This window comes from Citrus sinensis, chromosome 9 (genome assembly GCF_022201045.2).
Source record: "Citrus sinensis cultivar Valencia sweet orange chromosome 9, DVS_A1.0, whole genome shotgun sequence".
Taxonomy (NCBI): Eukaryota; Viridiplantae; Streptophyta; class Magnoliopsida; order Sapindales; family Rutaceae; genus Citrus; species Citrus sinensis.
Genome location: NC_068564.1, coordinates 33,540,768 through 33,556,099, shown reverse-complemented (window position 1 = coordinate 33,556,099; position 15,332 = coordinate 33,540,768). Strand labels below are relative to the sequence as shown.

General features: G+C 33.7%; 3 protein-coding genes across 3 annotated transcripts; 1 reads left to right on the top strand and 2 right to left on the bottom strand.

Moving 5' to 3' along the window:
* Positions 1–2,716: 2,716 nt before the first annotated feature.
* LOC102630432 (uncharacterized) lies at positions 2,717–5,150 on the bottom strand. The gene is made up of 5 exons (XM_006473927.4): positions 4,852–5,150; positions 4,116–4,152; positions 3,751–3,987; positions 3,608–3,655; positions 2,717–3,325 (listed from the first exon to the last, which is right to left on the bottom strand). Exons 1-5 carry the CDS (start codon positions 5,148–5,150, stop codon positions 3,065–3,067), a joined length of 882 nt encoding a protein of 293 aa, XP_006473990.2. The 3' UTR covers positions 2,717–3,064.
* A 142-nt stretch (positions 5,151–5,292) lies between these two features.
* LOC102630740 (uncharacterized) lies at positions 5,293–12,226 on the bottom strand. The gene is made up of 9 exons (XM_006473928.4): positions 12,016–12,226; positions 11,888–11,938; positions 11,491–11,512; positions 10,857–10,971; positions 10,609–10,641; positions 9,883–10,008; positions 9,370–9,476; positions 9,216–9,287; positions 5,293–8,892 (listed from the first exon to the last, which is right to left on the bottom strand). Exons 1-9 carry the CDS (start codon positions 12,154–12,156, stop codon positions 8,510–8,512), a joined length of 1,050 nt encoding a protein of 349 aa, XP_006473991.2. The 5' UTR covers positions 12,157–12,226; the 3' UTR covers positions 5,293–8,509.
* A 1,201-nt stretch (positions 12,227–13,427) lies between these two features.
* LOC102631040 (class V chitinase-like) lies at positions 13,428–15,127 on the top strand. Its single transcript, XM_006473929.4, has 2 exons — positions 13,428–14,628; positions 14,963–15,127. The coding sequence occupies exons 1-2, from the start codon at positions 13,545–13,547 to the stop codon at positions 15,004–15,006; spliced, it is 1,128 nt and encodes a 375-aa protein (XP_006473992.2). The 5' UTR covers positions 13,428–13,544; the 3' UTR covers positions 15,007–15,127.
* The last annotated feature ends 205 nt before the right edge of the window (positions 15,128–15,332 follow it).

Sequence of the window (15,332 nt, the reverse complement as noted above, 5' to 3'; positions counted from 1 at the left end):
TTATTTGAGACCTAAATATTAAGATGTTTAGTGTTACTCCTGTAATATATACATAGAAGTGAAAATAATCTTTTAGTCTAGGATTGTTTAAAATTGAAAAAATATAAATACCTATTTTATTTCCACCCTATATATATATTTATAAATAAAATATTTGATTAAAAAAATGAAATATACAGCTCTCACCTTCACTTTATTTTTTTATTTTTATTTCTTTTTTATAATGAGCTCATACATGTGAATGCCTATCAATTTGCCACTGTGTTAACATACCACAAATTTTGTCCTTCAGCTTTCTTACAATTGTAAACACACAACGAGTTAAATCCCTAACAATATTTCTCCAATTTTATCTATGAAATTTGTTATAAGGCCTTTCAAATTGAATTAGAAAAAGATTTGCCAATATCTTAATGGTTTGTTTACTTGAGAGGTTGGGGAATTGGAATTCAAAATGAGAATAATTGATGATATTTACTTGTTTAAATAGAAACGAGAATCGGAATGAAACACGTGGAGGTGTTTTTTAGGATTAAAAAATGGGAACTTTATTCCCATGTTGTGTTAGACATCAAGTTCCATAAACTCTCTATTTTATCCCACCCAAATTTCATAATTCCACTTTTTTCTTAATTAAAAATATTGTTAAATTATTGTTACTGTTATGATTTTTATTCTTTTTTTGGTCTTAACCACGAGATATCTTTGGGAGGGCCCCAACTGTGAGAGGTACCTTTAAACCCATACTACAACAACAATAATAGTGATGATGATGATGATGATGAAGAATATTTATAATAATAGTTATTATTATTAATTAGACGATGCTTCATTTGTCAAGAAAATAATGAGACATCAAGTCGTCTTTATAATAATACATCTAATGACTTGTAATTTGTGTTTGAAATATAACTGACGAGTTATATATAGCATACTATTTACGCGTGTTAGTCATTTAAATTATAAGTAAGTAAGATATGTCATCCATTTTCTTATCTCAAGAATGACATGTCGTTTTTAAAAAAATGATAAATGACGAATCATCTATATCTTATGTGCCAATTATGTTATTATTACTATTAGTAGACTAGTAGTATTAACATTATTATTATTACTATCATTATTGTTATTTTTATCGCTATTACTGTTACTATTATTATAAATAATAATAATAATACTAAGACAATGATTAACTAAGGATATTTTTGGCAACTTGTAACAATACATTCCAATTTTTAGATAAAATAAACATATAAATGGAAAAACAACTTATTCTAGTCTAATTTATACAGTAAAGTGAACATATTATTTTGATTATGATTTCAATATATTTTTATTATAGTCCATTCAGAATACCAACCGATTAATATGTCCTTGAAAATTAGATAAGCTATTGTTCTGAAGTAAAATTTTTTAATTTCAGCCATTGGATAATCTAACGACGGAGACATAAAATGACAAAATTGCACGATACCATACCACCGTGGCAACATGGATATAACAAGTAGCATCAGGAAGAAAAGATTTCTCCAAGGTTTTCAACAACTGAGTGGAAAGAGTAAATTATCATTGCATAAAGTTAATGGATTAAACCAATCAACTATAATATCATTGGCCATACTTTTCAAACGGGAAATAATTAGCCTTTGCAATGATTAATTCGTTTAGATATTTTATATTAATTCAATCATGGAACCATATATTGTTCTAGGGAACCACTGTGATAATAATTCCTCTCTCACAGTCTTTTATTATTATCTTTTCTTTATTTTTCCCCTTAATTTTAAGTTATGCTTAAGATTTCATAAGATCAGGTCCATCTCTAAAAGGCTACAACTAGTGTGTTGTGTGTAGCCAAGCCCAATAGAAAAGAATTGGGATACTCACTTTTTGTTATTTTTATATGAAATGCTCCAAAGTTGGTAACAAGTTATGCTTTTAATGCTGACAAACCATGTGAAGATCATGAAACAAAAAAGTAGTCAATGCTGACTGATAATTTGTCTTGCTCAAAAGAGGCAAAGCTGGAGAGGGCTACAGGACACTACCCATCAAAACCATTAAAAAGCCTTCTACTTTCGTGTTTAATTTGAGCTTTTTCTATGGTTGTATATTCTGTTGTTACCTTTTTCATTTGACAAAGTTTAAAAAAGTGATAGACAACTTCATCCTTATCTAACACACGCCCTCTTACTAGTTTGGGATGTATAATTCTGGCAAAAGAATATCAAATTATGTAGTCGAGTCTCTTTTCTTCGTATGCAAAACAAATTCGCATTATTGTGAGTGAAAATACTGACTTATCGCATATCACCGGATAAACAAATACGTTCTATAGAATTGACAACGATCTGAACAAGCCTAAACGTATATAATTATACTTCATAAGGTAGCGTTAGTGGGTTGTATTTGTCGTCTCATCTCGATCAGTTCATAAATTTATATCTAAAAATATTAGGCCGCCATGTATTCGATGAATTTGGGCGATCCACAGATTTTGAAGGCTCCCTGACTGCTGCATTTTGCCGACCTTCAGAGATTCAGTTTACAGCTAATTCTGAATGCTACCAAGTCTAAAATATGCGTCGAGCCACCAACGGAGAAACATAAAAACATGCTGCGGTTGAGGGCAAGATGAAATGCACAAAGAAAGGCGACATGTTATATCATATATCAATCGCGGAGAGGGAAGCAGGATAGGCTAATTTATTCAGGATGCACGCAAACGAAAGTAACCCATGTATTCTTTTTCTTTTCTGACACTGCTGACAGTTTTTACATAAACCATCTCTGGTACGTGGCATGTGAAAGTACAGATCAAGCAGCAGACATTCAGTTGGATTATCACACAACACATCACCACACCAATGGTAAAGATGAGCGCATGAGCTCCCTACCTCAGCATTAGTAATCCGAAGAACACCTGGATCAAACAGGGTTTCTACAATTCCTATCTGTTGCCAATCCTGGTAAATATATGAAGCTTGCCTGGAGAAACATATTCCTGGAGATGACCTGAACTTGCAAAGAAGCTCAACTGTCTTGATTCCCTACTTATCCACAGCTATCTTTTCCCGAATCTCAAGCACTTATTGTGTTTAACTTCTGTCATACTTGAGGTAGAAGTGAGCTGTTTATTAGCTGGTCTTGTGATAGAGAGTTTCTCCATTGCATTTATGAACTTGCGCAAGTGTTTAATGTATTCCGGATATGTTTCGAGGTTACAGTGACCCCCACCTTTGACCCATAAGGGATCGTATTTTTCCTTCGATAATTCCCATAAACGCTTCCCATGCGACAAATCAACAATGTCATCATTTGTTCCCTGCAAATGTTTGATCAACAAAAGTGCTTTTTCACTAACAGCTTAGAACTAACAGATATAGATCCATAAGCATTGAAACAAAAAAAATATTGACATTGATCAGACAAAATCGAAATCATCAGTGTGAAGAAGTAATTAGATGATGTGTGTATATGTGCCTACGAATGAAACTAAATTGCATTTAAAGACTGACAAGAAATGAAATTCAATTGGCATCTGCTATATCAATGGTAAACCATGCAAGAAACTAATCAAGATGGTTAAGGAAAGAAGAACGCTTACATGTATAACCAGAACAGGGCAATTGACATGTCGAATTTTGTCTATGTTCTGTAAAATATGAACAGAGCATCTCAAATACAAAACCAAAAAAATAAGCTTACAGCAAAACAAGTTGTACAACGAAATATGCAAGTTAAACTTACTTTGTAAATGTCGAACCACAATGTCATTTTCACAGGATACAAGACCCGTATGCCTGAAAGGATAGCGCTATGTAGTACGACACCTCTCAACTTCTGTAAACGAGAAGCCAAGTGCAGTGTGGGCCCACTTCCAACAGATTGGCCGTATAAAATCAGCTCCTCTTGCTTTACATTATATTCTCTTTTCAAACAATTGTACACAGCCTCTATGTCGTAATATGTGTTGAATTCAGATGGCTATTACAATACAAAAATAACCACTAATCAGAAAAATTTTTGGAAGCAAGGAGTTAAAGCAAAGCTATATTAGATTTGCAAATCAACAATAGTTTTTTTCTTTTTTCGTTTTTTTTTAATAAATTTACCTTCCCAGTGGATGCTCCGTATCCTGAATAATCATAACTGCAAAATATCAGGAAAGAAAAAATGCTGAGTAATCCCACCGTATGCTCATTGAGGAAATGATTAAACATAACAAAAACAATCAAGAGGTGCGTGTGAATTATTAAGATACCAATATACATGTTATATTGAATTATTGACCACAAAATGAATCCAATAAATTCAGACCAAAAAAAAAAAGGAGGGGTAATATTTCTAAGCCATTAGTCCTTCAAGTTTCAACTAGACTGCTATATCAAACTTTTGACTGTTCTTTTTCGGTGGGTTCAAGTCATAGGAGTCGAAAACTTGTAATATAGAAGAAAAAAAAAAAAATCTGGAAAACGTCATGTTGCCGGCAGCATATAATTAACCGATCACCTATCACAATTTGGGTCTAAATTATTAGTATTCCCAGTGAAAAATAAAATTGACAAATAAAATGATTCCAAAATGTGCAAAGACAAAGAGACTTTAGAAATTAAAATGAGAAACGCATAATCAAACAAAATAACAGATACCCCCAAACCAAAAAGAAAGAAAGAAAGAAAGAAAGAAAAATCAAGCATCTAATTAACCAATTTACAACAAAAACTGCAAACAGAAAATGATGAAATTAGCAACAACAGAAGAAGCAAAACTCACCAAGAAACTGAAAACAAGAATTAAAAAATTTGGAAAAAGAAAAGAAAAGAAAGAAAGAAGAAAGAAAAAGGGTACCTCATAATATTGACTCTGAGGTGAGCTCTAAGCTCAATGAAAAGCTCGAGCATCTGTCCTAAATCAGCAGCATTACCATGAGAATACAACAAAGTGAACCTGGCAAAAGGGTGTCTCCAAAACGTAGCAACAATTTTGTTGCCATTTTTAGTTTCCAACAAATGACAATCCATGTTCTTATCAGCTGTGACCCCTGAGAACACAAGCCTCCCATCTTCTTCTCTGCTCACACCATACGTTGGTGGGTCTGGTGGAAAAAATGCAAACTTTGCTGCCACACTTGACGTTACAATTCCCATATTATTTATTACTCACCCTTCTATGTTTATGTATTCACCAACACAACACAATAATAATAATGGAAACAGTGACAACAATTTCATTTATCTTCTACAACACAACATGCAAATTCACACAGGGGGAGGAAAAAAAAACAAGAGCTTCAATTTTGACAGAGAAAGATATGATTTTGGTGAGTGAATATGAGAAAAGCTTCAATCTTCTCACTTCATATGTCTATGTATGCTTGTTTTTGTTTTCTTTGCTAAAGTGTTATTTGGGTATGGTGAATTTTGGTTGATTTTTTTTTTTTAAAAAAAAACTGGGGATGATGAAAAGGGAATGCAAGTTGAGGAGGAAGAGATTAAAGGTTAGGGAGAGAATGGATCCGATCTAAGCGGGTGAGCTGGAAGTGGGAGAAGATGAAACGATGAGCCATGAAATAAAAATAGAAACTGATTTTTTGTTTTTTTGGAAACAGAAAAAAATGAAGGCATGATGATCTGTACAGCCTTCTCTCTCTCTCTCTCTTTTTTTTTTTTTTTAACTAGATGTGACACCACCTTGTCCAGAAGTCTCGTTCGTCCTTCCACTAATCTCTTTCTTCGTTTTTGTTTTTTAATTAAAAATAAATAAAATAATTAATTAAAGGATTTCACCATGCAGAACATGAAAAAGACTTGATAAAATTCATAAATATTTATGTGAATGGAAGATTTCATAAATAAAATAATCTTGAATAAAAATAGCATAAATGCTAATTAGAATAGTCCTATAGCCAAGTAAAGTTCACTTTCTTCTACGTATGTATGCATGTGACGAGGGATACAAGGATAGTTTGCTGTGAGGGTCACAGTCTCACACAAAATAAAGAGGGGTAGTATTGACATTTGAGGCAGAGCATATACAAATGCGGATGTCCTCTTTATTCAAAACGGGCACACTTTCCTCCTGAAACCCAGTGGCCTTGAGAATTTGAGATTAAACTCTGAGTTGGAAAACTAGTGGCTAGCTAACAACTATTATTAAAACAATAATATAAATAAATAAAATAAAGAAAAAGAAGATTTCAGCGACGGAGGCAACAGAAAAGAAGAGAAAAAAAAGAAAAGAAAAGAGCTAAGATGGAGGGCTGAGATTCAGTCAAAGGCTGCGGGGGATTTTTGAAGAGAGGAGTCAAAAACAAAGAAACTCAGAATTCAGAATCACAGTCGGACATTCTTTACCTTTTGCTTTGTATTGTCTCAGCAAATTTTATTACGGAACTAGTAAGAGAGTCAATGGGGGAGTTTTGTTTGGTCACTTTGGTCCTTCCCGTAACTTTCTTTCATTAACTTTGACCATTTTATTGATATTGTCTCTGTAATTCTTCTTCTTACTTTTACCTCACACATTGCTGGCTTTTAATGCAATTTGCTTGTAACTAACTGTTTCCTAATTTGAAATGCAATTTCTTTCCATTCTCCTTTTCCCGCTTCTTCTTCTTCAACAACCCCCCACGGCCCCACCCAACAACAACAATTAGTGACCAACTACATACACAAAGTTATTTTATAAATGTTGAGATTGTAGATTTATTGAACAATACCACATAATAATATTGTATATTTTAATGTGAATAATATCAAACACTAAATTATTATTACTGGTAAAAATAGTATAGCAGATCTTAGACTTGAAATATAAACTTTCTTTTAATGATAAATTTATCCCAAAACTATTGAGAGCCAAACCTATATAATTTGTAATGCAAGAAATTGAGACAATGGATTGGTGGGTTAAGTTAAGATATGGTAAAAACAAGATTGATGGTTGGGTATGACAATTAAGTTAGGTGACGAAGAAAATTACTTGACAAAGTGGGGGACCTCATATGCATCAACAAGTAGGGGACCTTAATACATGTCGAAAAATGAATGAAGAGCTGGGGACCTAATAAATGATAACCAACCCAATTCAATAAAGATGATGTTTTTCCAATTGTAGATGATGAAGTTACATATCAGGCAATAATGTTCCTTGCTTCCTTCCTGTTCTAGAAATTAATGGTGAAGGTTTGAACAAGGAAAGTTGAAACTTGCATGTTAATAATGAATGAATGAATGAATGATTTTAAGAACTTAAGAAATATGAAACTTGCATATTAATAATGAATGAATGATTTTAAGAATTTAAGAAATATGAAACTTGCTATCATCGCTGCTCAGATTTCTGTGACTAATGCCATGCCGGCACAAGCTGACTTCAAAACAACTTGTTAAAAATGTGACGCTTTTTTTCAAATGTTTTATTATTTAGATTTTTTTATTTTCTTATTGAAATTAATAAATACTATTTATCCCTTATTAATTTTTCTAATAATTAATAATTCCCCTAACATAAAAAATTTAGGAAAAATGAGGCTCAAATAAATCATTCATTTGATATTTTATATAAAAAATGTAAAATATATATTTTTTCTAAAAAAATAAAAAATAAAATTATTATTATTTTTTTACACCGAAATTATAATTTTTTATTTTTATTTATATGGTTTATTTAATAAATAAGAAATCTGAATCAAAATAAATTTAAAAATAAAAATAATACTATAAAATTACAGTGTTAAGAAATTTTTATTTATCATAAAAAATAAAAAATAAATAATATATATTAATTTCAATAAAAAAAATTATTATTATCATCATGATTGTCATCGTTTCAATGGTGGGAGTAAGCTTCATTCCAAAGGCAAAGACTCAAGTCAAAAAGCCCTGGGAATGCTTGGAAGTTGGTGCCCTCGTAAAAAGAAGAAAAGTTAATGACTTAAAGATGACTAAAGGCAACCTGACCAACCAAGGTCTAAAATAAATAATTATAACAGAAAAAAGAAAGGAGTCCACGGAATTATGATAACATGAGTTGTTGAACTATGACCTCCTTTTGTGTAATTATCTGATTGAAGAAATCTAGGAAATCAATGAATCATCACTTTCATGTGAAACAACACCTTTTCATTCTTTATTGTTTTGAAAAAGGGTTTCAATCACCTAATAAAAGCGTAGTCAGCCACTAAATCATCAACAAAAATTTTCAACAAGGCTCAAGCTTAGCTAGGGAGCCTTAAGCAAAACACCAGCTTTCTCACTGTTAAATAAGCTGAAGCAATAGACACAGGCAACAAGCAGAAATTCTTGGGCTCAATTGGATCTAAATCTGTTAGAAATTGGTCAAATGAATGTAGAAGGAATTTTGTATTACTACCGGGTAAACATTACATCTCATAGATTGTGCTTAAAAAGTTGGTATCCAGTCTAGATGCACTTTGAAGTGGCAATAATACAAAGTGACTCAACCTAAACCCTTTTCTTTTCAACTAAACCTTAAGTCATGGTGAAACCTAGCTGCTGTATTTGAATAATATATGCTCCTCTTGTAATGTGGTTGTGTCCCCAACAACAATAATCCATCTTTCTGCAATTTTATCTATTCTTCCATCCAAGATTTCAACTACAGTGAAGGCCCGAACTGTGCCTTTTGAATCAGGTCTCAAAAATGAGGTTTTGTTACTCACAGAGCTGCTGTCAGCTCCTTGTTCATCAATTAGTCTCTTTACTCTGGGAACAATGGCCCCATTGAGGTATATGGTGCTGTCAGCTCCAACCACAATCATTTTTCGCAGACCATTTCCATACGCTAGCTCTTTATGCATGTGACCGAACACGACCAGTGGGATACAGAGTTTAGTAGTCTCTTTTAAAAGGGATATGGCTTGTGCAAGATCTGCACCAGAAGATGCACTTGTAAACATAGTAGGTTGAAAAGTGACAACATTATTTCATTCTAGAGTAGAAGAAGAAAATCCATGTTATATAAGGTATAGATTGTCTCTTTCCCTTAATTGGTGTAAACTATTAGTGCCAATCACAGCAAGCCACCAAACCCAACAAAATAATGGCATTGTTCCACAAGGTAGAACAGTTTGATTACTGAAATAGTCAATTCCACATTCAGAGGGCCACCTATCATGGCCTTGATATGTCATATATTTAGCGATGTCACTAGACAGAGAATAATGCACCCATGGGAGACCCTAAGAAAATTACCTGGATCACCATGGTCACCACCTCCAAACCCCCAGTCTTTTCCACATATATCATTCGGTTCAGAACCAAGACCTGCAGATTCCAATATTTTTCAATAGTAAGAGTTTAATTTACCTAACAGATGAATCAAAAAATGTTTAGCCGGACAATATACCTGAGGGTCCATTATGTGCAAGTAGTATAACCAAATGATCATCTGGTGTACCCAATGCAGCCTTATAGATCCTCTTGGCACTTTCATCCATATCTTGGACCCCATACCTAAAAGAACATTCAAGTTGGTTAGTGGCAAAAATATTTCAAAATAACTAGAACAAGAAGACTCCATATAAATGAATCTCACAGCTGCATCACACAAGTTGTTGATGGCCTTGCACATGATAGAAAATGTTAATCGCTTTACAATTATAAATCCAAGTAATCACATCATTGAAGCAAAAGCTAACAAGGCTTTTTTTTTTTTAACTCGTAAAAAGGCATTATGAAATTTACAAAAATTTACAATTCAACAAATAACCTGAAAAGATTCAAGTGTATCTGAAGAGTCAACAGAGTGAAGTATCTTTCTTATTTTTGTAAGTATAAATGAAAGTGCCATGTTGATGAATGAAAATAAGGTCAAAAGAATGGATATCTTTAGCAGTAAGATTCCTAGTGCATTACAAACCTCACAGATAGAAGCCTTTTACGAAATATCTGCTGCCCTCCACATGAAAATGGGCGTCCACCGACAATGCTGAGTTTCAAAGTAGGAAAGTCCAGACGCCGATAAGCTACATGCTCCTCTCCAAGACTGATTATGGCCAAAATTATTGTCATTACCAACCAAATTGCTTAAATGTTTCAACAGTTTAATATATGGCATGTAACATGCTATAGTCCGCACACTTGCATCTCTTGTAATAAACCAATAGCGGAAAAGGCTGCATAACAAGAGAACAAAAAAACAAGTATTCCTCAAGATGTAACATTTTCCTGTGATGTGGCCCCAATTGATGAGATCCCATAATTATTTCTGGCCAAATTTTCAAGCAGTTAAAGCAACGAGCAACCATTCAGACAAACGTTTTCTCTCATTTAACAACCTACCAAATCTATGGCGTACTCAAAAGGTTTCTGGTAAAATTTGTTTTTCCAGCAAATGAAAAGGGGGAGAAAGAGAGGGGGGAGGTGAGGTGGTGAGGGGCTGAAGAGAAGGAACTGATAACAGAGCAGAGTGAGGGCAGATGCATTTACATGTATTTTAGTGTAATCTCAGTCACAAATGTGAGAAAAAATAATCATAGATTTGAAGGAATATTTAAAACATATAAAAAAGAAGAGAGATATTCTAATAAAATTATAAGTAACCAATCAAGAAAACTAGACAGTCTTAGGTATAAGTTAAGCTCACCATTCCAGCTGGAGTTGGACGCCATCCTTCTTCCTGACATTTATATAAAGGATATTTTAGATAATAATTCTCCTAAGAATTTCTTACAGCAAATTATTTTCTGGTAAGCATAACAAAAAGAGAAGCAACCAAACACATTACTGAATTTAAAATGTTTCAAGTCCACAGAAGTTTAAGAAGAATAATGAACTTACAAGAAGGTAAGTGAAACATTTTCTTATGACAGACCAAAAGAGCGTTTAACTTACTTTCCCGAAAACTCCTGAGTCTTCCAGGAATCATGATTTCCCAAAATAACTGCTTTAGGAAATTCAAGTTCTGCTACACTTTGAACTATTTCAACATTCTCATTACCAAAATCACCTAAATGAGTCAAAGAAGGGGGAAAGGAAAAAAACAAATCAAATAATGAGAAATATAGTTTTATTGAAAAGGAAAAAAAAACAAAAAACTATATTGTGCCCATTATATGGGCGCAAAAGACAATTAATCAGACATGGCCTGTCCTTTTAAACAGACAAGTTCAAATGTGTAAGAAATCTCCACCAGCAATCAAAAGAGTGTTATCTGAAATGGAAATGTTTTCCATAAATGTTTGTCCTCACTTCTTGGATATGTCTGTAACCGTGTGCTTGACTTTGAAAGCACAACAATTAAAGTGTTCGGTGCATGCTCAATCTCATGATAGCTAATATTTACCAAGCAGTCAGCCAATTAAATTTGATGGCAAGTGAATTCATTCTGCAGCACTCAATCCCAAACATATGCTTACATCACCCATTGGCATTGGTGCAAAGAGAATGAAGCCATCAGAAAAGAAAACGAAAATACAGGCACCCAACAAAATCAGGTTAATGAACAAAAACGGAGATGAGAACATGCCTGTAAATAGCACCAAGTCCGGCTGCATTTCAACAAAAACTCAATTAGACATGTTTATGTAAAAATTAATTGAAAATGTTGAACTAAGCTTAAAAAAGAAGCACTAGCATTGCTTAAACTTAAAACAAACATATAAATCAACATGCCAATTGAAACAGCCGGCTCGTTTAGGTTTCCTTTTAAGACCGCTAAATTATATTTATTTTTGACCATCAATCAAATTAGATATTTTTGGTATGAAAATCAAATATTCTCATAGACAGCTCTGAAATTTGATGGCAAAAACGTTTCCCTTTTCTTACAAATTAGAAACGACAATAATAATTATAAGTAATAAAACATTGACAAAAAAATTGGAAAAAAATAAAAAGATGAAAAAAAGATGGGGTGAAAGTACCTTCAGTAGCTGAAGTGCTTTCGAGTCTTCTTGTAAATCCCAATCGTCATGCTTCAGAAAAAACAATAACTATATTAAAAAAAAAGAAAATTTTGAATTATGACCGTTACAGAAAGAAGGAAACTCACGACGTCTCCGACGATGACGATTCGGACGACGGAAGCTGACATGGCGGGAGCCGAACGAGCTGTTTTGGGCGAAGTGGAAAGGCAAAGGAAGGAATGGGAGAAGAAGCTGAGAGCTTGCGCGTGACTCAACGCGCTTAACATCCCCTTCTCCTATTCTCTATTTCCATGGATTTCCCGCGTTTGACTTTGACTTCTGGTGGGTCGCCTCGCCTCGTTTATATGTTACGTAGACATTGATATGCCGTAACTTTTAAGATACGTATTTGTAATTTTTAAGTTATAATTGTAGTTATAATTATTGTAGAAAAAAATTATAATTATTAAGTATAAATTAATAATATATAATAAATATAAATTTTAAATAATAATTTTTTAAAATTATTAAAGATATAATAAATTTTTTATTATATAATAATTATATTAATATAATTTATAAATTATATTAATATTGTACCTTTTAAATTATAATTATCCAACTTCAATTTTAAACGCACGCTTAGTTGCGGATGTTGAATGCTTATGATGCCGTTGGATTTCCGTAAATTAAACTTAAGTAACTGTGGGTCCTACAATTGGGTTGTTGAGTTCTAGCATGAATTATTAAAAAAAATGGGGAAAAAATTTCTTACACATGTAAATTGGAGTGGTTGGTCTGGTCTGGTCTGTAATCTCTATTTTCCCACTGATTCATGACAGCTCAGTTACAAATTCAGATTTTTTATTTTTTATAAGATTAATGATAATGACTTTGCAAGGAATTTATTCAAACTATTGATACAATATTAACTCTTTCTGTTGAGAAGGATATTAACCATAATTTACAAAAAGTAAATTTTTTTTAGGCACAATGTTCTTGAACCGTTTGATTATTTCTCAACATATTAGATCAATTTGCGAAAAAAATCAAAATAAAAGGATAAAAGCACTTTAATTGTCTAGTTGGGGAGAAAGTCTTAGGTGCCTTAAGTTATAGTTTCTAATTCTTTAATTTTATTATGTGTACATCTCAATTAAAGCTACAACAGTATATACATATGTTGGATCTCTAGAATCTGACAGGGTAATTTTTAAATTACCTAAAATTATAATGGGTTTAAAAATTAATTTCGACTATGATTAAAAAAAAAATTGTAGTGCATCCGTATACTTATATTTTGTGCCAACAGATAAATCTAATTCTGTCAAGTAATGTCATGGTACTGCATTACGACACGACACCAACAGACCTTCAATCAATAAGATTGCCTAAAAACTATGGCAAAATTCATTCGACTTGTCTTTTATAGATAATCAATCAAATAGATCATATTTTATACTAATTAGTCATCACCGCAATTTGCGATTCCAGGATGTTATAAATTTCTTCTTTTGAAAAAAAAAAAATTAATAAAGATCGATCAAACTTTAATTTCCCTTTATGTATATCTCTTAGTTTGAAAAGTTGACACCCTCACACACCCGCAAACTTGTATATTAAGTGCTTCCGAGCGCAATTAAAGAGCAGCAATATTTATCAACTCTCTTTCGATATGGCACCCAAAATCCTGCCTGTTTTGCTTTCTTTCACCCTCCTTCTCCTCCAGCTACACTCCTCTGCCGGGCAAAATGCTGTCAAAGCAGCTTACTGGTTCTCCGGCTCCAATTTTCCCGTGGCCGACATCGATTCCATCCTTTTCACTCACCTTTTCTGTGCTTTTGCTGATCTCGATTCTCAAAACTTCCAGGTAACCGTTTCATCCGAAAACCAAGCCATATTCTCATCCTTCACAAGAACCGTCCAGCAGAAAAACCCTGCAGTCAAAGCCCTCTTGTCAATCGGCGGCGGAAATGCAAGTAAAGAATCGTTTGCAGCAATGGCCAGCCAGGCAGCTTCCCGCAAGTCATTCATCGACTCTTCTATCAACCTCGCCAGGTCTCTAAATTTCCACGGTCTCGACATTGACTGGGAGTACCCGGACAACGCACAGATGTCAGACTTCGGAACCCTTCTCACTGAATGGCGTTCAGCCGTGGCCGCCGAGGCAAGATCCTCCGGGAAGCCAGCGTTGCTCCTCACCGCCGCGGTTTCTTACTCGGCAAACTATTTTGGCGCGATTAACCCTACTAGCGCAATATCAAACAGCTTGGATTGGACCAACGTGATGGCTTACGACTTCTTTTATAATGATGACCGAACCGGTTCAAGAATCACCGGACCGCCGGCTGCGTTATTCAGTCCTGACAGGAGCCAAGTTAGTGGAGATTCAGGAATCAGAGCCTGGATCCAGTCTGGCTTGTCTCCCAAGAAAATAGTGCTGGGGTTTCCATTTTTTGGCCATTCGTTGCAGCTTGCAAATGCTAATAATCACGGCTTTTGGGCTCCAACGAGTGGACTTGTGAATGGTGGGGTGATGTCATATAAGGAGATCAGGCAGTTTATAATGTCAACGAATGCAACGAAAGTATTCAATGCCACTGTTGTTTCGGATTATTGCTACAAGGGGACTACTTGGATCGGATATGATGATACGCAGAGTGTTAACACTAAGGTTAAATATGCCAAAGACAACGGACTTCTTGGTTATTTTGCTTGGCAAATTTCCCAAGATGATAATTGGATACTTTCTCGGGAAGGTTTGTATAAATTTGCATCATTTACATCATTTGTTTTGTTTTTCAAATTGAAAAATTACTATGTAATTTTTAATAATAGAAAACACATTCTCTCTTGCAGATATTTAAGCTTCTCAAGTGAAGTAGATTTACGAGGCTAATCAAAATATTGTCGTTTAGCCATACTTTTTTACTATAAATTGACGTCTGCTTTAGGAATAGTACACTATCCCGATTGTCATTATATGAAACAAAAATGAGTTGCCTGATATTTTAATAAGTGAAATTTCATTTGGATTTTAGAGTTTATATAAATGTTTTTCATTTTAATGGTGTTTGATTTTTGGCGTGGCAGCTTCGCGTACATGGGGGAGCATAGGGACTATCTTTACAGAATAGAGAAGAATAAAGATCACGACGGCTCTAGATATGGCTCGTGGTTGAGGCAAATAAGCAAGCTTACGTCTTGCTCTTTCTGTAGTTTAATTTATCTGAAATATTAATTTCCGAAATTTAAACACATTCCCGTTGTCGGATATTTTATCACTCTCACTCTCATCTCTTTGGCAACATCATCCGTATGTGGAAATTAACTTGGCCTGCGTGTGAATCGATAATTGGCCTTAATTTTTTATCGAAAATTTTCAAAACGATGAACGTCTCGCATCTTCGATCTAATAGATTTTGATCACATTCAGTTCTGAGAGAAAATTTAACAGAAATAA

Bases quoted from the DNA above. Each gene is read 5' to 3' on its own strand.
- LOC102630432 (XM_006473927.4), bottom strand. From the start codon at position 5,150: ATGGGAATTGTAACGTCAAGTGTGGCAGCAAAGTTTGCATTTTTTCCA. The intron at 3,988-4,115 runs GTAAATTTATTA...GTATTGTAATAG, and splicing joins ACGGAGCATCCACTGGGAAG to CCATCTGAATTCAACACATA. The intron at 3,326-3,607 runs GTAAGCGTTCTT...AAACATTTGCAG, and splicing joins GCCCTGTTCTGGTTATACAT to GGAACAAATGATGACATTGT.
- LOC102630740 (XM_006473928.4), bottom strand. From the start codon at position 12,156: ATGTTAAGCGCGTTGAGTCACGCGCAAGCTCTCAGCTTCTTCTCCCAT. The intron at 10,972-11,490 runs GCATGTTCTCAT...TGACTCATTTAG, and splicing joins GGACTTGGTGCTATTTACAG to GTGATTTTGGTAATGAGAAT. The intron at 8,893-9,215 runs GTAATTTTCTTA...CTTCTGGTGCAG, and splicing joins TGGTGACCATGGTGATCCAG to ATCTTGCACAAGCCATATCC.
- LOC102631040 (XM_006473929.4), top strand. From the start codon at position 13,545: ATGGCACCCAAAATCCTGCCTGTTTTGCTTTCTTTCACCCTCCTTCTC. The intron at 14,629-14,962 runs GTTTGTATAAAT...TTGGCGTGGCAG, and splicing joins TTGGATACTTTCTCGGGAAG to CTTCGCGTACATGGGGGAGC.